General features: G+C 36.5%; 3 protein-coding genes across 4 annotated transcripts; 1 reads left to right on the top strand and 2 right to left on the bottom strand.

Annotated features, from left to right (window-relative positions):
* Positions 1–580: 580 nt before the first annotated feature.
* Positions 581–1,324, bottom strand: LOC130988551 (mitochondrial import inner membrane translocase subunit TIM17-2-like). Its single transcript, XM_057912434.1, has one exon. It carries the CDS (start codon positions 1,284–1,286, stop codon positions 756–758), a length of 531 nt encoding a protein of 176 aa, XP_057768417.1. The 5' UTR covers positions 1,287–1,324; the 3' UTR covers positions 581–755.
* A 5,902-nt stretch (positions 1,325–7,226) lies between these two features.
* Positions 7,227–9,254, top strand: LOC130988552 (uncharacterized). 2 transcript variants are annotated; one of them, XM_057912435.1, is made up of 2 exons: positions 7,227–7,387; positions 7,463–9,254. In XM_057912435.1, the coding sequence occupies exon 2, from the start codon at positions 7,543–7,545 to the stop codon at positions 9,067–9,069; it is 1,527 nt and encodes a 508-aa protein (XP_057768418.1). In that variant the 5' UTR covers positions 7,227–7,387; positions 7,463–7,542; the 3' UTR covers positions 9,070–9,254. The 2 variants fall into 2 exon arrangements, with proteins under 2 accessions (XP_057768418.1, XP_057768419.1); XM_057912436.1 differs by having other exon boundaries at positions 7,228–7,387; positions 7,538–9,254.
* A 2,772-nt stretch (positions 9,255–12,026) lies between these two features.
* Positions 12,027–23,491, bottom strand: LOC130988553 (ribosomal RNA small subunit methyltransferase-like). Its single transcript, XM_057912437.1, has 2 exons — positions 23,234–23,491; positions 12,027–13,284 (listed from the first exon to the last, which is right to left on the bottom strand). The coding sequence occupies exon 2, from the start codon at positions 13,271–13,273 to the stop codon at positions 12,215–12,217; it is 1,059 nt and encodes a 352-aa protein (XP_057768420.1). The 5' UTR covers positions 13,274–13,284; positions 23,234–23,491; the 3' UTR covers positions 12,027–12,214.
* Positions 23,492–24,458: the final 967 nt, after the last annotated feature.

The raw sequence follows: 24,458 nt of genomic DNA on the forward strand, positions 1-24,458 counted from the left end.
TTCAATATCAGTCTACAACCTGTTTCGAATTGAAATTTGATTAAGTTTATTTTGATTGACTGCGAAAAATAGCTCACAGCCCGGACCCACCCCAATATTTTGGTTTTAAAGCTCGAGTTGGATTACAAACATATCAAGTAAATATCTATAAAACTTAATTCAGAATACACATTTGTGTCCATCAACTGACGGCATTACATGCGCCTCGAAATCCAATTCAATACGTTGAGGGCTCTTGCAATACCAATGCCAATGCATATTATTTTATCACGTATATATTTTATAGAATCTAAAAAGTATTTATACTCCCTCCATCCCGTAAAACTTGAACAATATTTATTTTCAAAATTTTCGCGAAATTTGATCACTTTCTTTATATGATAAATAATTTTTGTTTAATTCATCTTTTCACTTTTTCACCTACTACAGTTAACACACAAAATAATAACCTTAAAACTAGTGCCAAAAAAAATTGCTCAGAAAAAGAAAAAAAAATTGTTCACACAAAATAATAACCTTAAAACTCATGCCAAAAGAAATTACTCAGAATAAAAAAAAAATGTTCATGTTATAATGTAATCTTCATTACCATCATTATGAAATAAAAAAATTCATTACACTAAAATTTCAGTAGAGAAACAATTAGATAAAATCAATAAATTTGAAGAACAAAAAAATCCATATCACTAAAATTTCAGTAGGAGAAACAATTAGATAAAATAAATTTGAAGGAAAAAAAAAAGGTATGATGAGGTTTAGTCGAAAGTGGGAGGGGTGGGCGGGTCGAAGCTCTCGAGAATCTCGCCGCTCTTCTTCTCCTGAGGGGGAGGATCCTCAACGATAACCCCTTGCGCGCTCCTGATCTTATTCAGCGTGATCTCGGTCCCATAAATCAAAACCATCAGCGACCCGCTCAGCAAGGCGGAGAGGGAGGCCGCGCGCAAGCCGCGGCGCATCTGGAGGAGGCTGCCGGTGGAGGCGGCGGCGATGATGGCGTTCCAAGGATCCTCCTTGTTGCGGAGGTACGCCAAGGAGCAGTTGAAGGTGGAGTAGAGGCCGCCCCAGACGGCGAAGCTGCCGCCGATGCGGGGGACGTTCATGCGGACGGCCTGGGTGGCGCCGACGAAGCGCTCGCCTCTCGGGGAGTTGACGACGCCCCTCAGGAAGTGGAAGGCGGAGCCGCCCACGGCGCCCATGGCGAAGGAACCGCCGACGTCGTCGAGGATGCGATCGGGGCAGGGTTCTCGATCTACGGGGTATTCCATTCTTTTGCTGTTTCCATTCATTGCCACCGCTTTTATTTATGGCCGACTCCGCTGCCCTGCCTTGGGGAAGAAGTTTCCATCAACTTCTTTTATTTATTAAATTTATTTTTACTTTGCTTCTTTATTTCAATTTAAGATTAACTAGTACATTCGCCCGTGCGATGTACGGCGAACATAGTTTTGCATCAAAATTAAACGATGTAGCGTGTGTATCGGTTAAGCGATTAGGGTTAATGTCTAAAACCGAAGGTCTTGGGTTTGAGTCCCTGTGGTGCGGCCTTTAAATTTCTTTATTTAATCATGTTAATTTATCAAAAATAAATAAATTAAATGTTGTATCAAATAAATAAAAAATAAAAAATAAATATTAAATATAGTTAAAATATAATGTAATTTTTTTTAAAATAAAATAATCTACATCAATTACTCAGTAAAGATTCTTAATTTTATTTTATAATTTTGAAAAGTATCATTTTTAATTTTCCATCTATTTGATGGAAAACTTTATTTTCTTCCTTAAAATTATAGAATAAACACATCATTCAAATTAAAAGAAACGAAGAAAAAATAAAAAAAGAGTTTTCACATCACAATATATAATTTTAAAACATAAGCTAATCATGCATAAAATTAATTTTTTTTAAGTTAGCTCATTACCTATGTCATCTTATTAGAAAAACTTCAATTGATAAGTAGGAAAATAAATTATATTATTAGAATTTATTAGAATACTAATAAAAGAGTTGAATAAATAAAATTTGATTTTTAAAAAAAACCATCAAAATATGAAAAAGAGAATATGTGAGAAAGAGAGAGAGAATAGAAAATTGAAGAATGCGTACGATGAAAGAGAGGAGAGAGAAAATATATGGGATATGAGATTTGTTGAGTTTTATAAATACCATTTGATTGATTCTTTAATTATAATTTTGCCACAAACTGTGTTTTTATATAATAAATAAATTTTTGTGTATGTTTTTATCAGTTATTGAGTATATCAAAATATATGTGGAGGTGGTGCATATATCTTTGAAAATTCATGATGTTGGTTTGTGTTTTAAAAAACGCATGTTAGTGATGAAATATACAAATTTGTAGTGATACATGTTTCTTAGAATAACAAACTGACTACTTTATTTATTTAGCTGTCAATTTTGGAGTAGTGGAAAAATACGTGTCTAACAGACATTTAGATAGATGAATAATGTTTAATTTTTATATTTATCTTTTAAGTTGGTAAACATTGTGGGTTAGTGGGATACATATGTGAGTTAAAAGTTAAAACTACCGTTTAATAATATGAGTAAAATGTGATAAATAATGTGAAACTGCCGTTAAATAGTTATCGAGATTCCGTTAAAAATTTAACACTAAACATGTTTCCGTTAAACTGCTTCTTTATATAATATATAGATTGGTTAATAAACAAGACTCTAGTTTAGGGTTTTTTTACTCTTTTTTTTTTTATAATTCTACAAAATGGTGGAGATTAAACCCTAAAATCTCTCTATATTATTATTAACATACATAATCTTCACTCTTTAAATTATTATCGTCAAAAGAGACTTTAATTTGGAGCTTAGTCCTATATAAGGATATCTCACGTTTTTTTATATTATTTATTTTTAAATTATATAATTAAGTTAAATATCAATTTTTTTATTTTTTATTTTATTTTTCAATAAATAGTGATATGGAAAAAAATGATATCGTTTTTATTTGCATTGAGTAAGTATCAATTCAATTTTAAATTATTGAATAAATATCAATTAAATTGTAGATTATACAGTTTAAAAACATCACGAACTATCAAAACATCAATTAAAAATTTAAATTATTGAGATTGTAACAAACCAAAAAAAAAAAAAAATCCTAAATAACGACTGATGTTGACTGAATGACATCGTGATCAGAAACATTATTAAATCTGCACAATCGCACACAAGTTGTAAATCTTCGATTTTGCAATTGATACTTCTAGAACCATCTATATCTACGCGCTGCAGCACTACCTTGGCTAAAGCTGCTCATGTGCTACAATACAAGGAGTATAAGGTTGACATGGAATATTGAAGTATTTGCCTGCACCTATACATGTATTTCTATTAATTTTAAATACATCATGCATGTAATAATTATATTTAAGTCCACAAAAAAGCGTTTCGTTTGTGATTGAATATAAATTTTAATAAAATTGTTGTAAGAAGAATAAAAAATATAATTTATAGGAATAATATTAGTACAAAAAATTGATTAAAAATGAATTACTCCCTCCGTCCGCCAAGATTATGTAAAAATTACTATATTTGGCGTCCGCCAAGATTATGTCACTTTCCTTTTATGGCAATGGTCCCACCATCCTCTTTAATATTTTATCCTTACTAACACTCTTTATTTACAAAAAACCCACTCAAAATTCAATCTCAACCACACATCTCATAAAGTGGTGGGACCCTTTCTCCACTACATCAAAATCATCACCAATTTTATTAAATCCCGTGCCCAAGCAATTTTACATAATTTTGGCGGACGGAGGGAGTATTAGTTAAAAGTGGAACAAAAGTACAATTTATAGTTTACACAAATTTTCCTGTACCCTCAAATGCATATATCAGACGGGTCCGATCCACGAATAGACCCACTACGACCGCACCCCTCCCCATCCCTAAACCCTAATTTTCGGCTCACTTCCTTTTCTCTCCCTCTCTCTCCCTCCCTCTGTCTCCTTTTGGTCTCCCTCAACCCCACCAGCTCCTCCGCCACTCTTTCCATTCGCTCGAAGACTGCCACCACCACGCTCCACCTCTTCTTCCGTGACGCTTTCTTGGCAGGATCCATGGCCAAAGTGTTGGGTCCCGGTGGGGTACTGAACTGGTGTATGGGAGAGAGGAATACACCAGTAGGCTATTTTTGCGATGATCAGTAAATGAAAGATCAGTTTATGAAAAGGTTAAGGCTGAGACTGATAATGAGTCAGTCAATTTAACTTCAGTGTGAGGAACTGATCGACAAACTGAAGTTCAGTTAGGTGTGCAACCTTTTCAGTTTTGAAATTAGAGTAGTGTTAGAAATCCTACTGACTGTCCTTCGACTTGTCAGTTGGACTGATAACACTTAGGCGGAAGCGATTTAAGAAATAGCCTTTAATGAAAAGATTATTAGTTTCAGGGTTTATCCTTTAGGTTATCAGTTTTTAGTGTAAGTCATATTTAAAGCGCATATAGAAATTGAAATACTAAAAGCAGTAAACAACACAAGGATTTTACGTGGTTCGGAATTCTGATTCCTACGTCCATGGTCAGTAGATCACACTGACAATCGATTAGGGTTGTGCTTACGGGTGTACACTAAACCTTACAACTGAAACACTCGTTTCAGTGCCAACACATGTTCGACTTCTCTTCCTTAGCTTACTGGTGCTAAGTAAACCACACGTCTTGCGGGTGCTAAATAACCTAGTGTTCAGACAACTGTCTCGAACACTCTCTTAAACTCTTTTTTCTCTCTCTTTGAAAAGGGTTCGAATTTCCAACTAGGATTACTGAGAACAAGATCTTAGTAATCAGTTTCTAGGCTTAGGATGAGAATGCATACGCCTAGAACAACTAAGAGAATGTATGTTATCAGTGTAGACTGATAGTTACAGCAATGGGGATTCTCTTCTTTGATTCAAACTTTGTGTAGTGAAAATGCTGGCTCTTGAATTCGATAGAGTTTCAGCTTGTGTGTTGAATCGGTGAATAATGAGGTTGATCATTGAGCTCTATTTATAGGCAGCATCTCGAGAAAGATCCATTGGAGAAGGCCAGTCTTCAAATTTATGCCGTTGTGACTCAGATTCAAATCTGGGCTAAGGTCCTCAGTCTTCGTTCTCTCCAACAGGAATAAGGTATAATTCTTTCTTTCGTGGGAGAAGGTGCTGCAGAATAAAGCAGCACGTAAAAGGAAACTTCGTATTCTGAAGGGTGATTCTGCAAATATTTGCATTAAATGCAGTTGTCCTTGTTGAATTTCCACGTGGCTTCATTTGAAATGAATGAGACAACCTTAAACCGAGAATCAGTTAGGGACAAAGAATCGGTCCGAGGTTTCAGTCCGATACTTTACTTTAAGTACCAGTCTTGCTTTATCCGACGTGGCATCTATCAGTGTTTCCCTAACACTGATTCTTCAGTATACGCGTCCTTCAGAATGAGTCAGCAGTCTTGTGTTTCTTGGTCTTCAGTCTTTAGTCTTTGCCTCTACAGTCTTCAGTCTAGCTAAGAACATGAACTCTAACACTTGAGTCCATAAAAACTTTAGTATAGAAAAGATAAACTAAGTGTTTTGGGATCATCAAAACGAGGATAGGATAATTCTATTATTTTTCCAACACAAAGTTCGAAGATGTTGGGGTGCTTGAAGGGGACGGATTCCCAGGGATGGCTGCATGAATCCAAGGAGCCGCCACGGGACCTGGTCCGACAAGATCTAGTCCGCCGCGAGTGGCTCCACTCTGATTTTTGCACCAAATCGAAAAAGTCCTATTTCTACACCAAATCAAGAATCGTCGCCACGGCGCTTCGCCATCGCCATTTGCGTGCCTCTGAAACTGCGTCGGATAAGAGGTTTGGTCAAGATTTCCTGTGCTTAAAGAAGTTGATTGGTCGAGATTTTCGGCCTCAACTCGCACGACCGCTTTCTATGTCGATTAATAGTACAATCCAGCTATCAAATCCCTATCTCTCCCTCTCTAAATTAATTACTCTGTGAGAAAGCGACCGATATCACTGTAAAGTAAATTAAACAGTCGATATCACTTGAAGAACTTGTATGCGATTGGTTCCTCAAAGATAAGCTCAAAAGAGACAAATTTTGGATGCAGTTCTGCAATGGGATGATCCTGAATTAATGTTATGATTATTCACTATTCATCTTGTATACATTTCATCATTTTTTTTATGTGAATCTAAACATTTCATCATCTTGAATTTTAGTGTGGTTTGGATATTGAAGTAGGTTGGATTACTTATTTGATTATACGATTTTATGGAAAATTTAATTTTAATTTCTTTTGATTTGCTTAAATTTTGTGTTGAATTGCTTGTAAATGAGAATTTGATGGTAGCTAGCTATTATTAAGATGTTAGTTTGGTCAAGTAGTTATTATCGTAACAAATTAAAAGTAATTATTGATACGAAAGAATGTAATATTTCAAACTTATTACAGTTGTTACGATAATTGTTACTTTCATTCATGAGAACTTGTACTTTTAGTTATTTGGTCAAGTAATTATTATCGTAAAAAAAAAAGTAACCATTGTTACCAAAAAAAATTAATGTTATTTTTACTCGTAAGAACTTGTATTATTAGTTAATTGGTCAATTAGTTATTGTCTTAAGAAATGAGTAATATTGATAGAAAGAAATGTAATATTTCCAAAATATTACATTTCTTCAGGTTGATTATTATTTATCATCATAACAATAATTACTTTGAAATAATGTAGAAAATAAATAAAAAGAAATAAAAAAGTAATTAGTAATACGAAGAAACTTGATATGTAGAAATGCAATGTTTTGAAAATATTACATTTCTTCAGGTTGATTTATTATTTTTCATCATAACAATAATTACTTTTCAACACCGCGCTCAGTCCGTCTGCCTAGCCCGCGCCCAACCTGCGCCTCAGCCCTGATCCAACCCGTCTCCTTTATATATTTGAGTGTATAAGAGATCAACTCTGTAGTTAAATATAATAGAGAAGGTATGATGTGATCGTGTGATGGTTTTAAAAGTAAAATAAGACTTTTTTTTGTGGTAAAAAATAAAAGAGGATAAGTACAATGAGGGGTATAAAAATATAAAATCAGGATACATAAAATTAGTCGTTCCAATAACTAAAATCCGAAATTTACTATGTTTGGAATCAGTCCAAGGTTTTTGGGCGATACTATAATTCAGCTTTAATTACGACAAATCATATTGGAAAGTGGAAACCTAGTTTCCAACCATGAAGGCACAAACGACGCCGTTTACTTGTTTCTTGCAGTTTCCCCATTCCTTTTAGGCCGAGCAGGCTATCTCACAACAAGGATAAACCCTTCCATCATGGCCATGGTCGTCAAAATTCTAATTTAAGGTATCTCTATCCGATAATTATTATGCAAGAATACGCTATTTTGGTTGCTCAGTTTTTCCTTTCACCTCTTATCAGAATCGATTTTTAAGTTGACGATTTCAGCAACAATCATATCAGAGAACTCATCTTTATCATTATTTAAATTTCCAGTAAACATGACCAAGCCTGCAGCATTACCTTTAGCATTTAGGATTTCTTCGAGTCCCACAAAGTTCCTTTGTCACTTTAACGCTCCAAAGCCCGTCTCCATTGTTGTTGGCTGCCATCTAATTCTTGGGTCAAATAAAAGAAGAGCTCTCGACCAATTTCTATCTGCCGGGCCCAGAAATTGTATGACAAATCATTTTCTGAACTGTTCGCTATTGGGAGGGAGGAGTTTTTCGAGTTCGAGTTTAAACAAGGCGGCTGAAACAAGTGAAAAGCCTCTTCCTTGGTTAGCTGCATCCGTGGAAGGAGGGGAACGTAGAAAAGGTGTGAAAAATTGGGCAAGCAAGGGGGTTAAGTCTTCATGGGAGGAGTCGGCGGAAAAGTTTTTGAAAGGTGGTGTTTCCACGGTAGAGAATGATGAAATGCCTAAATTAGAGAGCACGAGAAATGGATTTAGGAATAGAAGTAGTAATTATGTGGAGCGTGAGGAGGATGAGGGGGAGGATGAGGTCGAGAATGATTCTAGGTGGTATAACATTAGGAAGAAGTATGACAACTATGTTGAGGCGAGGCCAGCGCCTGAAAGACCGGATGTTAGGAGATGGAGCAAACAAGAAAGCTGGGGTAGGAAGACATGGAAAGAAGCTAAGGAATCTACAGTGCCAAGAATAGTGGGAGAAGGGGTGTATGGAGTTGGTCCTGTTCTGGCTGCTCTTTCAGCTGGTCGGAGAGAATTCTATGCGTTGTATGTTCAGGAAGGGTTGGACTTGAGTAGTAATAATAGGAAGAAAAAGGATAAGAAGGGGTTTGAGAAAATCTTGAAGATGGCAGACAAGATTGGACTGAGCAAAAACGAGCTGTCCAAGCATGATCTCAACATGGTTGTTGATAATAGGCCTCATCAGGGCTTGGTTCTGGATGCATCTCCCTTGGAAATGGTTGGTATAAAGGAGTTGGACGTGGTTTCTACGGAGGGAGAGAAGGGCCCTCTTTGGTTGGCACTGGATGAGGTTACTGACCCTCAGAATCTGGGAGCAATTATCCGGTCTGCTTACTTTTTTGGGGCTGCTGGAGTAGTGTTGTGTGCTAAGAACTCGGCTCCTTTGAGTGGTGTTGTGAGCAAAGCCAGTGCTGGCTCGCTGGAATTAATGGAACTTAGATCTTGTAAGAATATGATGCAGTTCTTGACATCCTCAGCTGGAAATGGTTGGCGGGTTCTTGGAGGCGCTGTTTCTCCAAGAGCTATTCCATTGAATGAAGTTGTTCCCGGTGCTCCAACTATACTGGTTCTAGGAAGTGAGGGAACTGGTTTGAGGCCATTGGTGGAAAGATCATGCACTCAATTAATTAGGATTCCTGGAAATCCACCAGTGGATTTGATGCCGACAGGAGATGAGAATGTGGACAATGTTGAGAGTCCTGGTCAAGAGTTCACATCCTTCTTGGCGGTGGAAAGCTTGAATGTAAGTGTTGCAGCTGGTGTTCTGCTCAATCACTTGACTGGAAGCGGCTATGATAGAGCTGGCCATACATGAGAAAGCATATTATTAAAAGCAAATGAGGTGTTATGGTAATCAACTGAACTTATGTTTGGTTATTGAGGTTAAATATAATGTATGCTTCAACTTAGATGGTCGTCCAATATATGCTACTTTTTTTTTTTGGTAAGCTAAAAATACTTTTAAACTGGTTATTTGCATGATAGCATGTTAGTTCTTTATTCATTGCTGTTTTTATGTTACAAAAGTGGCTATGCTGATTTGCTACTGTCTTCCTTTTATATCTCTTTAACTTTCTGCATCATTGCTGGTGAACCACTATTATGGGGCCTTCTTAAGTTATATGTCTATTTGTTGTGCCAACCTTGTAGCTCTAATTTAGATGCTTCCTGGTTTATCTTCTCAGTCCTTACTTTTTAAGACATCTGTTTCTGTCCCGGTACAAATGGTTTTTGATATGATTGTTACTGCAGTTTCTTGTGATTATTGCCAATGTCGAAATCAGTCTTAGTGCATATCTTTATCCCTTTAAGTTACCGATCTACATTAGTGTAGATGCATCGTATACAGATGCTGAAAGCCTGTAAAAATTTGGAATCATAGTACATTAGTGCTTAGGTGAAGCAACACTTGATCTTGATGGTTTGCATGTGATAATGTGCTATATTATTCACATTCCATGTGTAGCGACTATCCAGAAGCACAAGCGTATCTTGTGTATGATACAGGAAAGGTTGGATTGAATGGAAGATATCATCTTGAAAAATTAGGTAGCTGCTTTTTAATTTTTTCCCTTTACATTCCCATCAGGCAATTGTTGGAAGAAATCCATTAGCCTGCTAGAGTCACTCAGAGGGCTGATCTGATTAGTGTTTAAAAGACTTAGGGTGTGTTTACTTTGATAGAAAATGTTAGAAAAAGTATATTTTCCATTATTTTCACATGTTTCCTATGATGGATAATTTTCTCCGGTCAGGTTGGAAAATTTATTCGGGCAGCCCCTTTTCACTCCTTTTCTCACAAATGTTAGATAATATTATCCTATTGGGAGGGTGTGAAAATATTTTCCAACATTTCAATTTGTTTATCCATCTATTTCTAACAAAGTAAACACATGACAAAAAAAGGAGAAAAAGATAATATTATCTCACATTTTCTTATCCATCCTTTTCAAATGAAAATTTTACTATCAAAGTAAACACACCCTTAGAAATCCACAGAGGTTAAATATTATAACGACAGAACCCCATCCATGATGACCCCTACTCTTGCCCCCTATTGCTTTATGGAAGATGGATGTGGGCGTTAAATATGTTCAGAAAATTGCTGGTCAGATTTAAATTGCCCTGCATATCATGCCATAAAACATTTAGGGGGCGTTTACTTTGGATGATTAGCCTTGATAGATAAAAATAATAAGGTTAATCCCTTGTTTACTTTGATGGATTGCAACTTTGGGATATTCCAAAGCCCTTGATTATTTCTATCATTCAAGTTAGTTTTGCTTGATTCTTATCCCATGGAGAGGGTGAGATTGGAGATATCCTACTCTTGGGGATAAAAAATACTCAATCCTACATATAATCAATCATGCAAAGTAAACGCCCCTTTACTGCATGAATTTAAGGTCAGTTCTTTCCTTTAATGAAAGATATTTCTAGCCCATTTTCTTTATTTTCCTTTTGATGCATCTATCTAGTGCAAGATCATATTTAAATGAAAAAAAATGGTCTTTTGTGTTGTTTTTAGCAGTGTACGTCATTGTATTTTCTTATTTAGTACTCCCTCCGTCCACGAATTAAAGCCCTACTTGCACTTAAATTTTTGTCCACCAATTAAAGCCCTATTGTGCTTTATGTACCTTTTTACTCTTCTTCTTTTCCTATATTTACTACCCTTTGCCACTAATGGACCCACCTTACAACAACTTTATCATTTTTATATTCTATATTTATTACACTTTATCACTAATGGACCCACCACACAACACCTTTAACACTTTAGTCAACTACTTTATCACTTTAGTCAACTACCCTTATATTTCATCCACAACACCTTTTTCAGCTTTCTTAATCTCCGTGCCCACCCTCAAATGGGGCTTTAATTCGTGGACGGAGGGAGTAGTAGTTGATATTTAAAATCTCAAGATTTGTAATTTTGCAAATTCATGTCATTCTATATCGTTCTGAGAGTTCAGGGCCCAATCTTATTTATATTTATTGTGTTATATTCATCAAACTTTGCTAGTTTATGAATTGATGTCCAGGTTCAAGAATCTTAGTTGGTCCAATATATGATTCTTGTGTACAGGAGTTTCAGTAACTTCTGGGAGTAAAATCATCATACCATACCTGCTTCAGTTTATCTGGTTTATCTTCAGCTCAACTAATCACTCCTTGAGTAGATATGATTAGAACATTAATTAATTAACTGGACTTTGTGGAATTTTGAGAGTTTAGTAACCTTGAGATGCAATGAATATCCTATGCTGCCATGTCTAGGATCTTATGCAAGGCCTTTAAGTAATAACTGTCTTCTTTCTATACATCTCTATACTACAAATATGTTGGTCTTTAGACTTAGTATATACAATGCTCCTTCCATGTTCACATTAAGAAATGTTAGAATTACAGCGACAGGTATTTTGCTTATTCAAATTGATTTGAGGTGTGGAGATAAAAACTAAACCAAACTTTGAAGTTTTTTGAAAAGGAGAAGTAATGAAGAATTTCACATCTGACCAAATGTTATTCTTTAAAGTATTTCATGTTCTATCCTTATCATTCTACAGACCCTTCTTTTTACTGAATTTAACAATGCTAGGGTTTTACCAACTTAATTGGAGAAAAACAACGTGCAATATATTTCATGGCTTAGCATATTTTAGAGAAGTAATTAAAAAAAGAACAAAGAAAACATATTGAAGAGAAGTTTCCCTTCTTATCAAAAGATTCCAATGGCTTAGTTGGGAATTGTAATGAAAACACAACAAATATTTACCAACACGCAGTAATGATCAATTCTCCAAAAACAAAGAATCGTTACAATTGAATCACAACAAATATTTACCAACACACACAAATAATTAATCAATCAAACGTATGTGATAGACTAAGAGATTCTCCAATTTAAACAAAACTAATAAGGGGCAGAAATAACAAAAACACAACCAAAAATTTTGTTAAGAAAAGTGAATTCCAGCCTTATTAAACAAAGAAAGAAGGTGCATAAAATCAGCTTGAGCAAGTTTTGAGGCTCTTTTATCCTCAAAATCACCCGATTTTAAAACCCCCAAAATCTTGTTTTTAAAATCAGAGCCCTTGGCATCTCCGCCATCATCCATCTCCATATCATCATCGTCGTCTTTCCATTCTTCCTCAGCATCAATGCTCATATCCCCCAGTGTATTCCCCAAAGCAGATAAGCTCTGCGCAATCTCGGCATCCTGATCGAATCCATCTGATTTCAGCTGCAACGCTTGCAGCGTCTTGAAATTCTTCTCAAGCAACGCGAGGATCCCCTTCTGCCTGAATAACGCGCCTAGGGTTTTGTTCTTCCGATTGAAGCAGATGCGAACCAGTCCGTCCCACTCCTTGAAATTCACCGGCGGCAGCGGCTTCCTCGGCTCGATTCTGACGACGGAGGAATCGACCTTTGGCGGCGGCCGGAAATTGTTCCTCCCGACCTTGAGCAGGTGATTAACCCTAGCCAGAAGCTGCGTGTTAACGGAGAGGCGACAGTACAGGCTGTCGCCGGGCTGAGCGACGAGCCGCATCGCGAATTCCCGCTGGAACATGATCACCGCGCACCGGAACAGCGGGCGGTGAGACAGCAATTTGAAGGTGAGCGGGGAGGAGATCTGGTAGGGGATGTTGGCAACGCAGATGTCGAAGTAAGGGAGATCGCATTTAAGGACGTCGCCTTGGATGACCTTCAATCGGCTGGAGTAGGGAGTTCCTTGGAAGCGGCGCTCCAGCTCCAACACCATGCGCGGGTCGAGCTCGACGGCGATGACGCATTTACCGGCTTCGAGAAGCTTCTTCGTGAGATTTCCAGTACCCGGACCGATCTCGAGGATGGTGTCGGTGTGTTTTATGCCAGATTTCTGGACGATTGAGTCGACCAGGAGAGGGTTCTTCAGTATATGCTGGCCTTTCGACTTGTGGAACGGGATTCCTCCCTGGAAGTGGGTGGCGCCGCCTCTTTGGGGCCTCTCTTTCCTGATTTTGCCTCCCGCCATTGTTTGGTTTCCTAGAATTTAGTTTGGGATTCGGTTAGGTTATGTTCCTTGTAGTAATATATCTCATTAAATCAGCCATTACATAATTAGCGGCTCAACAAATACAAAAGGCCCAAACTCCACTCTGCCTCTAATCTATATATATATATATATATATATATATATAGGGTAGAGATTTTTAGATACTAGTGGTGGTCAAAGACAACCAGTGAAAAAATCGGTTCATGCTTAAATATTAATTTGACTGATTTAAGTTATTTAGTGATTTATCTAAAATATTCTTTTCAAATTTTAGAGATCTGATTTTAAGCAATTTTCGAAAGTTATATTTCCAATTTTTAAGCTATTTATTTTATTTTTGTTTCCAAAATTATATTATTGATTAATTTCCACTAGTTTAGAGATTCCTAAAAATAATTCTAGATTTATTTTCACATATTTTTTTGGGTTAATAGTGTTTTATGTCCCGAACTATCAGAATTTTTCACAAAGTGTCCTGAACTTTCATTTTCTCCTAAAAAACCCTGATCTTTCAGTTTTTTCTATAAAATGTCTCACTATACAAATTTGGTGAAAAAAAGATAAATTATCTCGCCAAAAGAAATATTTTGGGAACCGTCATTGTTGGAAAACCATATTGGGAACCACATTGTTGGAAAACGCTGAAAGTTTGAGAATTTTTTATCATCTTTCCGTAATTGAATTTTGTATAACGGGACATTTTATAAAAAAAAAAACTAAATGTTCAGGGTTTTTTAGGAGAAAATAAAAGTTCTGGATACTTTGTGAAAAACGCTGAAAGTTCGGACATAAAACACTATTAACCCTATTTTTTTTTTGTTTCCAAAATTATATTATTAATTTGTTTCCATTAATTTAGTGATTCTCCTAAAAATAATCATAGATTTGTTTCGGTCATCATCTTCTAAATAAATAGGAGTACACCAACAATATTATCCCTCGTTTTTTAAGTTTTTTCAATCATCCATGTCGACGTTATCGTCTCCTAGGAAACTAGTCATCAAAACTTTCGAGTTCGCATACAAAGAATTCGATTGTCTCATCGTTTGGCAATTCCACGATGAGGCGACAATGTTGACAACTCTTATGAGCCATCGATCTACACACAACTTTTTCGACAAACATTCATGGATGAGAGCTATCCTTTCTACTCACGTGGCTATCCGCAACTACAATGCACTCGACATTATGCAGAAACTTTACAAAATTCGTTATGCGCCTTGAAGATTTTGTAAAGTTTCTACACAATGTCAAGTGCATTGTAGTTGCGGCTAGCCACTTGAGTAGAAAGGATAGCTCTTGTTGAATAAAGGTGAATGTATAAGTGCATTAAAGGTGAGGGGCTGAAGTGTTATTTCTCATAAGTTGAAGGATTCAAAGTGCAAAGAAGGAAGCTGGCAGTTATAACCGAAAACAAGGCAGCTCAATTCTGTTGCGAGGAGGCCTTCTTCTGATCTATCTCTACAGCTCATTTCTTCACCAAATGATGTGTATAAATACATTCCGGAAACCTATTTCTGCAAATTAGAAGCTTTGTAGAATTTTGAGAGAAAAGATTGTAAGGAGATCTGTATACAGCAGCGTTGAAGTTGGCTTGTTGAGCTGTGATCTCAGTTGTTCTTTTCCTGTTGTAATTCGTGTAGCTCTACTCTTGGTGATAGTGAATATTCTTCTTTGATCTTCCGTGGATGTAGGCTTCGGCTGAACCACGTTAAATTCTGTGTTGTTTCTTTGATATTCTTGTTTTACTTCTACTTCAAATTCGTGAGTGAAAAACTTGAGAGAGTTTGAGGGTGTGTTGCTGCGTTTCTTGGTTTGAGTTGGTGTGCTGCACTCAGCAACTCATTCAATTCCTTAACAAAGTGGCGCCGTCTGTGGGAACCAAAGAGAAGGCGCAGTGAAGGTTCTTGCAAGATTCAGAGAAGGAAGATCGAAGGAGTTCAGTGTGTGGATTCTTTCAAAAGGATTCATTCAAAGAATACTGAAAACTGTTTGTTGAAATGTCAACTGCAAAGTTTGAGACCGAGAAATTCACGGGCAAGAACGATTTTGCTCTGTGGAGACTGAAGATGAAAGCCATTCTCACACAGCAGGGACTTCTTGGTGCCTTAACTATGAAAAAGACACCTAAAGAAGGAGATGAGGCATTGAAGCATGCTGAGATGGTGCAAAAGGCGCATAGTGCAATTATTCTATGCCTTGGTGACAAAGTTCTGCGTGAAGTGTCAAGGGAAGAGACTGCAACAGGAATCTGGGAGAAATTGGAGAGCCTATATATGACCAAGTCTTTGGCCAATATGCTGTACATGAAAAGAAGATTGTATTCCTACAGGATCACTGAGGATAAATCTATCTTGGATCAACTAGATGAGTTCAACAAAGCTGTTGATGATCTTGCAGACATTGAAGTTAGTCTGGAAGATGAGGACAAGACAATCTTACTATTGAATGCCTTGCCAAAATCATATGACAATCTGAGAGATGCAATGTTGTATGGGAGAGAAACTTCAATCACTCTGGAAGAGGTGGTGAATGCTCTCAAATCCAAAGAACTCCAGAAGACTGCTGAGTCAAAATCAGAGGCACCGAATGAAAGCCTAAATGTCAAAGGAAAATTCACAAAGAACAAGTCCAAGAAGCCTTGTAAAGACAAGCAGAAGGCAGGGCAAACTACCAAGGGGAAGGAAGATGACACTAAAGAGACAAGGAAATGTCATTATTGTCAAAAGCCAGGCCACATTAGGAAAGACTGTTATAGCTGGAAAAGAAAGCAAGCTCAGAAGAGCACCACCACTGACACTGCTGATATAGCAGAACAGTGCCAAGAAGCTGAAGCTCTCAACATAAATTCTTCTAAACTTGGCTCTGATTGGATTCTTGATTCAGGCTGTACTTTCCATATGTGTCCAACTAAATCGTGGTTTTGTGATTTGCAGGAAGAAAACTTGGGATCAGTGATACTTGGAAATGATCAAGTCTGTTCAGTCAAAGGAATAGGCTCAATCAAACTCCAACTACATGATGGAACTGTCAGATTGCTATCTGAGGTCAGGTACATCCCCAGTTTAAAAAGAAATCTTGTATCTCTTGGTTCACTGCAAGAAAAGGGGTATGAGTTTAAATCTGATAAGAATAGTCTGCTTGTTATTAAAGGCTCTAAAACTGTCATGAAAGGTATTAGAAAGCATAGCTTATAGTATCATTTAGTAGCTTCTACAATAACTGGTGAAACTGAAAGTGTTACTAATAATGATATTATGTTGTGGCATGAGAGATTAGGTCATGTTAGTGAAAAGGGCATGACTGAACTGAAAAGGCAAGGAACTCTTAAACTACAACATGAAGTCAAATTGAATAATTGTGAATCATGTATGTTAAGCAAGAGTAAGAAACTGAAATATCCCATAGGCAAACATACTTCATCTGCACCTCTCCAATATGTTCATGCTGATCTGTGGGGGCCTTCTAGAACTACCACTATAGGTGGAAGGAGTTATTTCCTATCTCTAATTGATGATTATTCCAGGAAAGTTTGGGTTTATGTGATTAAACATAAAACAGATGTGTTTGATAAGTTTGTTGAGTGGTGCAGCTTAGTTGAAAATGAGAAGAATTCTAAACTAAAATGTCTAAGAACAGACAATGGTTTAGAATTTGTATCTGAAAAGTTTCAAGACTACTGTAAAGCAAAGGGAATCAAGAGACACAAGTCTATTCCTGGAAATCCACAGCAAAATGGGGTGGTAGAAAGAATGAACAGGACTCTCTTGGAGAGAGTTAGGTGCTTGCTCACAAGTTCTGGATTAACAGCAAGGTTTTGGGGAGAAGCTGTAAACACAGCTGCATATCTTATTAACAGGTGTCCATCATCTGCTATTGAGTTTAAAACTCTAGAAGAGAAATGGACTGGAAGACCTGCAGATTACTCAAACCTAAGGAAGTTTGGATGTCTTGCTTATATGCACATCAAGCAAGATAAACTTGAATCAAGGGCTCTGAGGTGTGTCATGATAGGATATCCTGCAGGTGTTAAAGGATACAAGGTGTGGTGTATTGAGCCTGGGAAAGGAAAAGCTTTGATTAGCAGGGATGTTGTTTTCCGAGAAGATGTTATGCCATATAAGAAGGATGATACTGGTACTGATTTTGAGGTGGAGCCATTAACAATAGGAGATAAAGAAACACCTACTGCAGAACTAGATGTAAAAGAAGAAGTTGATGCTGAATCAGAGGATGAAGTTTTGGATCAACCTGAAAATGACTTAAGCAGTTATCAGCTTGCAAGAGATAGGGTTAGAAGAAGCATCAAGCCTCCATCTAGGTTTGCAGAGGCAGATCAAATATCATTTGCTTTAACTGTTGTTGAGAAGATCAGTTATCAAGAACCAAGAAGTTATAAAGAAGCTATCACCTGTAAAGAGTCAAAGTTCTGGATTGAGGCAATGAATGAAGAGTTCAATTCTTTGCTCAAGAACAATACTTGGAAATTAGTTCCCAGGCCAAAGACACATAGATGTGTGAGCTGTAAGTGGCTGTTCAAAAGAAAAGTTGAGGTGATAAATGGGAAAGAAACCATCAGATACAAGGCAAGGTTGGTGGCCAGGGGTTTTACTCAACAAGAAGGGATAGACTTCAATGAAATCTATTCTCCAGTTGTAAGGCACATCTCAATCAGATTACTATTGTCAATAGTTGTGTTGGGAACATTGTAGAATATCCTAACCCTTGTTTTGATGATACCAAAATTCATAGGACTTATATGTAATAGACTAGAATCGTTTAGAACTCAAGTGTTAGAGTTCGTTTCTAGTTTAGTTGCGGTGTCCAAGACTGAAGACTGAAGACTGAAGACTGAAGAACGAAGATTGAAGACTGAAGACTGCAGATACCAACTGAAGTATCAGTTGAAGAACCAGTTGAAGACTGATTATTTAATGCGCGCAAAGGACTGATACTAAAGTCAAGTATCAGTTGAACATTCCTCCTAGGACTGATCTTCCAACGTTCAGAGGAAGCCACATACGCACAAGTACAGCCGCATTAAATGCAGAGATCTCAGAATATCTTATCTCTGCAGAGGTCATTCCTATCTGGTGGTTACTTTTCAGAGATGTCACATCTCCTGTCCATCAAAGAGAGCCGTTTCCACACAGACAAGGAACCTCGAAGATTGAAGCCTCAGCCCAAATTCGAATTGCTCTCCAACGGAAGAAATCTTGAGGACGATTTACGCCAACGGATCTATTCAAGAGTTCTCCTACAAATAGCGCTCGAGGATCACTTCAACCTTCACCGATTCAACGACATAAGCTGAAGATCTGCCAAAATTGCTACTCAGCCTAAAGCTTAACCGCCCCAAAGCTTGAATCGAAGAAGAGAATTCCAAAGCCAAAATCAGTCACTGCTGATTACATACATTCTCTTAGACCCTAGGAATATATCTGTTTACCCAGAAGCCAAAGGTCAAACTTGCTTCAAAGAACTTGTTCTTTGTAAGTATAGTTGGCACTCGTTCAAACCTCCTCCCCATAAGAGTGTTTGAGTGGTTCGGAGTTCAGGAAGGTACTCTGAACTCTGAGTGAAAAGTAAGAGCACGAGGTGTGCTTAGCAGGGAAATCCTACGCGAGGTGTGTGGGTGCTGAAGAAGGGTTTTCTTCAGTTTACGGTTGTGTGCACCAGGCAAGCACACGGGTACGGTTTGCAGTGCACCAGTGAAGCACTTGCGGAGTGGATTGTTGGTCTGATCAACCAACCGTGGATGTAGGAAAGGGTTTTTCCGAACCACGTAAAAGTCTCTGTGTTATTTACAGCTTTCAGTTTTACATTCTTACTTGTGCTATTTCAATTGATAAAACTGAACACTGAATAACAGCAAAGAGAAACCTTAATCCAACAACCTGCTCTACCGAGGCTATTACGAAACTAAGTTTAATTTCCGCTGCGTATGATATCAATCTGACTGAACTATCCTCTGATAGTAAGGAAGAGTGATATCATCTCTATCTTTGCAAACACGACTGAAGCCCTTACTTGGATCAGTTAAGTTCCAGTAACTTAACTGATAACTCATTACTGAAGAGCTTTCAGTATCAGTCGTCAACCCTGTTGGTCAAAACTGATTTCAGTAAAACAGGAGTCCTTGTTTGCGTGCAAAGTTTCGTTTTGATCTCTGACTGAGATCCCTCTGATTGAGGTCAGTAGATTAAGTCAAAAATAGTCTATAGGTGTATTCCCCCCCCCCATACACCTATTCGAGACCCTCAGGACCTAACAAGTTGCTCAGTTTAACCTTAAATTACATCAGCTGGATGTAAAGACTGCATTCCTCAATGGTGAACTGATGGAAACTATCTATATGGATCAGCCTGAAGGTTTTAGTGTTCCAGGAAAGGAGTCACAAGTTTGCTTGTTACAGAAATCTTTGTATGGACTTAAGCAAAGTCCAAGACAATGGAACAAGCGGTTTGATGAGTTTATGCTGAGCATAAATTTCAGGAGGTCTTCTTATGATAGGTGTGTATATCTTAAGGAAGCAAAGGATGGTAGTTTTGTATATCTACTATTATATGTTGATGATATGTTAGTGGCTAGCAAATCAATGAAGGAAGTGAATGCAGTCAAGAGAGCTTTAAATTCTGAATTTGACATGAAGGATTTGGGGGAAGCAAAGAGGATCTTAGGAATGGATATCAAGAGGAATAGAGAAAAGTCAGAACTCATGCTCATTCAGTCTGATTGGTAAAGTTCTTAAGAAGTTCAGAATGCATGAAGCTAAAGCTATTGGTGTCCCACTTCCACAGCATGTCAAGTTGGAGGAAAAACAGAAGCCACAAACTGACAGAGAGAAGGTGGAGATGGAAAATGTTCCTTATTCAAGTTTAGTTGGGAGCATTAAGTATACTATGGTCTGTACTAGACCTGATTTAGCTCACTCAATTAGTGTGACTAGTCGGTTCATGTCTAATCCAGGGAAAGCTCATTGGGAGGCTCTAAAGTATATTCTGAGGTACTTAAAAGGAACTCTTGATGTTGGAATTCTGTATAAACAACAGAATGATAAAGATGGAGAAGCCTTGCATGGATTTGTTGATTCAGATTATGCTGAGAGCATTGATACCAGGAAGTCTCAAACTGGATATGTCTTTACCTTGTTCAACTCAGCTGTCAGTTGGAAATCTATGCTTCAGTCTGTGGTTGCTCTTTCCACAACTGAGGCAGAGTATATGGCTGTCACAGAGGCAGTTAAAGAAGGGATGTGGCTTAAAGGTATGGTGCAAGAGATGGGAATTGTTCAAGAGTCTGTTACTATATTCTGTGATAGTCAAAGTGCAGTACATCTTGTTAAACATCAGGTATTTCATGAACGTTCAAAGCATATTGATGTAAGATTGCATTTTGTTAGAGATATAGTTGAGAAGGGTGATGTTAAGATAGTAAAGATAGGAACTGAGGATAATGCAGCAGATATGCTTACTAAAGCATTGCCTAAAGGTAAGTTCAAGTACTGTTGTGATATTGTTCAACTTAGCTCTCTGCAAGAGAGTTCAGTGCCTCAGTGAAGTTTAGTTATGGTGTTTGTGAAGATCAGTGAAGAATGTCACTTATACATTCAAGGTGGAGAATTGTTGAATAAAGGTGAATGTATAAGTGCATTAAAGGTGAGGGGCTGAAGTGTTATTTCTCATATAAGTTGAAGGATTCAAAGTGCAAAGAAGGAAGCTGGCAGTTATAACCGAAAACAAGGCAGCTCAATTCTGTTGCGAGGAGGCCTTCTTCTGATCTATCTCTACAGCTCATTTCTTCACCAAATGATGTGTATAAATACATTCTGGAAACCTCTTTCTGCAGTTTAGAAGCTTTGTAGAATTTTGAGAGAAAAGATTGTAAGGAGATCTGTATACAGCAGCCTTGAAGTTGGCTTGTTGAGCTGTGATCTCAGTTGTTCTTTTCCTGTTGTAATTCGTGTAGCTCTACTCTCGGTGATAGTGAATATTCTTCTTTGATCTTCCGTGGATGTAGGCTTCGGCTGAACCACGTTAAATCCTGTGTTGTTTCTTTGATATTCTTGTTTTACTTCTACTTCAAATTCGTGAGTGAAAAACTTGAGAGAGTTTGAGGGTGTGTTGCTGCGTTTCTTGGTTTGAGTTGGTGTGCTGCACTCAGCAGCTCATTCAATTCCTTAACAGCTCTCATGCATAAATGTTTGTCGGAAAAGTCGTGTGTAGATTGATGGCTCATAAAAATTGTCAACAATGCCACCTCATCGTGGAATTGCCAAACAATGAGACCATCAAATTCTTCATATACGAACTCGGAAGTTTTGATGACTAGTCCTAAGAGACAATAACAACGATAGTGTCAACATAGAGAGAGAGAAGAGGATGACCGAAACAACTTAAAAAACGTGATGAATGGGGGATAATATCGTTGGTGTACGCTTATTTAATTAGAAGAGGATGATCGAAACAACTCGGGAGTTTTTATTTGTGTATATCTCTCTACATTGCATCATTCAATATGGATAAATTTCAATTGTTTGAATCAATCGGAAGATAGATTTGATTTGAGGATATTGTATATCCTCAATATTTGATTCACTTCTCTCTTTTCAATATTGGTGCGCGAAATTTTCATTTAAACGGAATTAATTTAGGAACTCAAATCGTGTGAAATTATAATCCCACAAAATTAAGAACTAATTTTAAGGATGGAATAAAACCCTAATATAAGTGAAGACCAAAAATCGTGCAAAAAAAATTTCTACACTTCGTTGAAGCTTTTATTACAAGCACTTGACGGTGAATTATTTTGGTGAAGGTTGATTTTGAGGCTCTCTTGATTTTGTTCGTTGAAGCTTTATTACAAGCATTTGACGTGTATTAAGATAAAACTCTCTTGATTTTTGTTTAAGAAGAAATATTCTTTTAGTTATTAATAATACTTAATTATTTTTATTTTAATATAAAATTAAGAAAATGGCTTGTTTTAGAAGTTATCTTACTTAATTATTTCTAATTTATTATTCGTTTTCAATAATAGCGTCTTACCAAAGTTTTTTTTTTTTTAGATTATCATGTAAAAGTTTTTTTTTTTAAATGACGTTTTCAAATCTTTGATTATTTTTACAATTTTATTTTTAATCTTTCACGCTTGACATGACTAAATTAATGGAAACAAATCTATGATTATTTTTAGGAGAATATCTAAATTAGTTAAAACAAATCAATAATATAATTTTGGAAACAAAAATAAAATAAAATAATTTTCGAAACAAATAAAATATGTGGAAACAAATCTAGAATTATTTTTAGAAAATTCTCTAAATTAGTGGAAACAAATCAATAGTATAATTTTGAAAACAAAAAAAATATGTGGAAACAAATTTAGAATTATTTTTAGGAGAATCTCTAAATTAGTGGAAACAAATTAATAATATAATTTTGAAAACAAAACAAAAATAAAATAAAATAAATATCTTAAAATTTGAAAATATAACTTCCGAAAATAACTTAAAAATCGAATCTCTAAATTTTGGAAATGATATTTTATAGAAATCACTAAATAGCTTAAAACATGTCAAATTAATATTTAAGCATGAACCAGTTTTTTCACTAGTTGCCTAAGACACTGTAAAAATTTGTGTTTACAGACCCTAGCTTAAAAATCTTTACCGATCTATATATTATATGAAAACACAGTTTTCTAATGCCCCGCAAAAATTTTGACAGTTTTTTTTCACGCAAAAATTTTGACAGTTTTTTTCACCAAAATTTCAGGCATATACAAATGTGATTTCGGTAACAATTTCAAAAGTTCAAACGTGATTTCAACAACAGTTTTACTCAAAAATATTGATATGAGCAATCAAAATAGCAAAATTCATTCAATATCTTCACCATAAAAAAAGAAACGTCGAGAGAAATTGTCTTCCGTAAATACCTTTAGGCGGCTTGAGGGTTGTACTTGTCCTAATGACGTGGCGAAACCAGTGGGGGAAATAAAGTCGACGGCGGCGCCATGCTATTGTAACAGCAAATTTGTGCCGCGCTAGAATTTGTGAAGGAGAAGTGAGACAGAGGGCGAGAGGCTATAGAGATGATGGTGTGTACGGCGGCGGCCGTGGCTACCTGTGACTGTTGCTGCCGCCAAAGAAGATAGAGAATATATGCGAGATTCACAGAGAGATAGGGGATGGCTCGAAACTCAAAAGAATGGGGGAGCTATCTATACTTCTATCTATACTTATATTAAAGCACAAGTTTGGGCTGAATTTTTTCCCGCCAATTGCAGCCTCTTTTTATCCAATGTGTAATTGCTTCAATGTTTGTCCGTTGGAAATTGAGCAGAAATGTAGTTTACCCATCAGGTTTTGGAGCCAAAATTTGAATTTGAATGCTAATTTTGGAGCCAATTTGCTGCTCAATTAGCCTATAAATATAAAATGATTTGAGACCATCTTGGATACAATTTGCTGTACAAACTTTCTCGCTCTATTTTTAGTTAATTTAATTCTTTTTTATGTTTTTTAAATTTTTACAGTTTTCATGTTTTTATGTCATTTTTATTTTGCTGTACAAACTTTCTCTCTCTATTTTTAGTTAATTTAATTCTTTTTTATGTTTTTTAAATTTTTACAGTTTTCATGTTTTTATGTCATTTTTATTTTGTTTAGAATGAGCACTTTTTTTTTTTTGGCTATTTACTACTAGGGTGTCGAGTTCTTCATATCATTTGTGATTCTATACAATATTTATTTAAAAAGTAGCTAATATTAGTATAGATTTTCTCAGAAGATTAATGGAGCGCAGAAGATCTGGAAAAGACTCAATCTTTCAATGGAGCACGGAAAATCTGCAAAAGCCCCAAAAGGTTTTAGTGTATATTCAAGATTTACAACAAGTAGGCATCAAGAAGAATAAATACCATAAAAAATGAAGAAAACACAATCTTTCAATGGAGCACGGAAAATCTGCAAAAGCCACAAAAGGTTTTAGTGTATATTCAAGATTTACAACAAGTAGGCATCAAGAAGAATAAATACCATAAAAAATGAAGAAAGGGGTGTTTATAGCAGAAACACAAATTGGAAAACTGTGTAAAAGATGATTGCTAATTTTTTTATCGAAACCGATGAAAAAGGAGTTTATAGGAGAGACACACTACT

This window comes from Salvia miltiorrhiza, chromosome 6 (assembly GCF_028751815.1).
Source record: "Salvia miltiorrhiza cultivar Shanhuang (shh) chromosome 6, IMPLAD_Smil_shh, whole genome shotgun sequence".
Taxonomy (NCBI): Eukaryota; Viridiplantae; Streptophyta; class Magnoliopsida; order Lamiales; family Lamiaceae; genus Salvia; species Salvia miltiorrhiza.

Excerpts from the sequence above, each read along its gene's own strand:
- LOC130988551 (XM_057912434.1), bottom strand. The coding sequence starts at position 1,286 with ATGAATGGAAACAGCAAAAGAATGGAATACCCCGTAGATCGAGAACCC.
- LOC130988552 (XM_057912435.1), top strand. The coding sequence starts at position 7,543 with ATGACCAAGCCTGCAGCATTACCTTTAGCATTTAGGATTTCTTCGAGT.
- LOC130988553 (XM_057912437.1), bottom strand. The coding sequence starts at position 13,273 with ATGGCGGGAGGCAAAATCAGGAAAGAGAGGCCCCAAAGAGGCGGCGCC.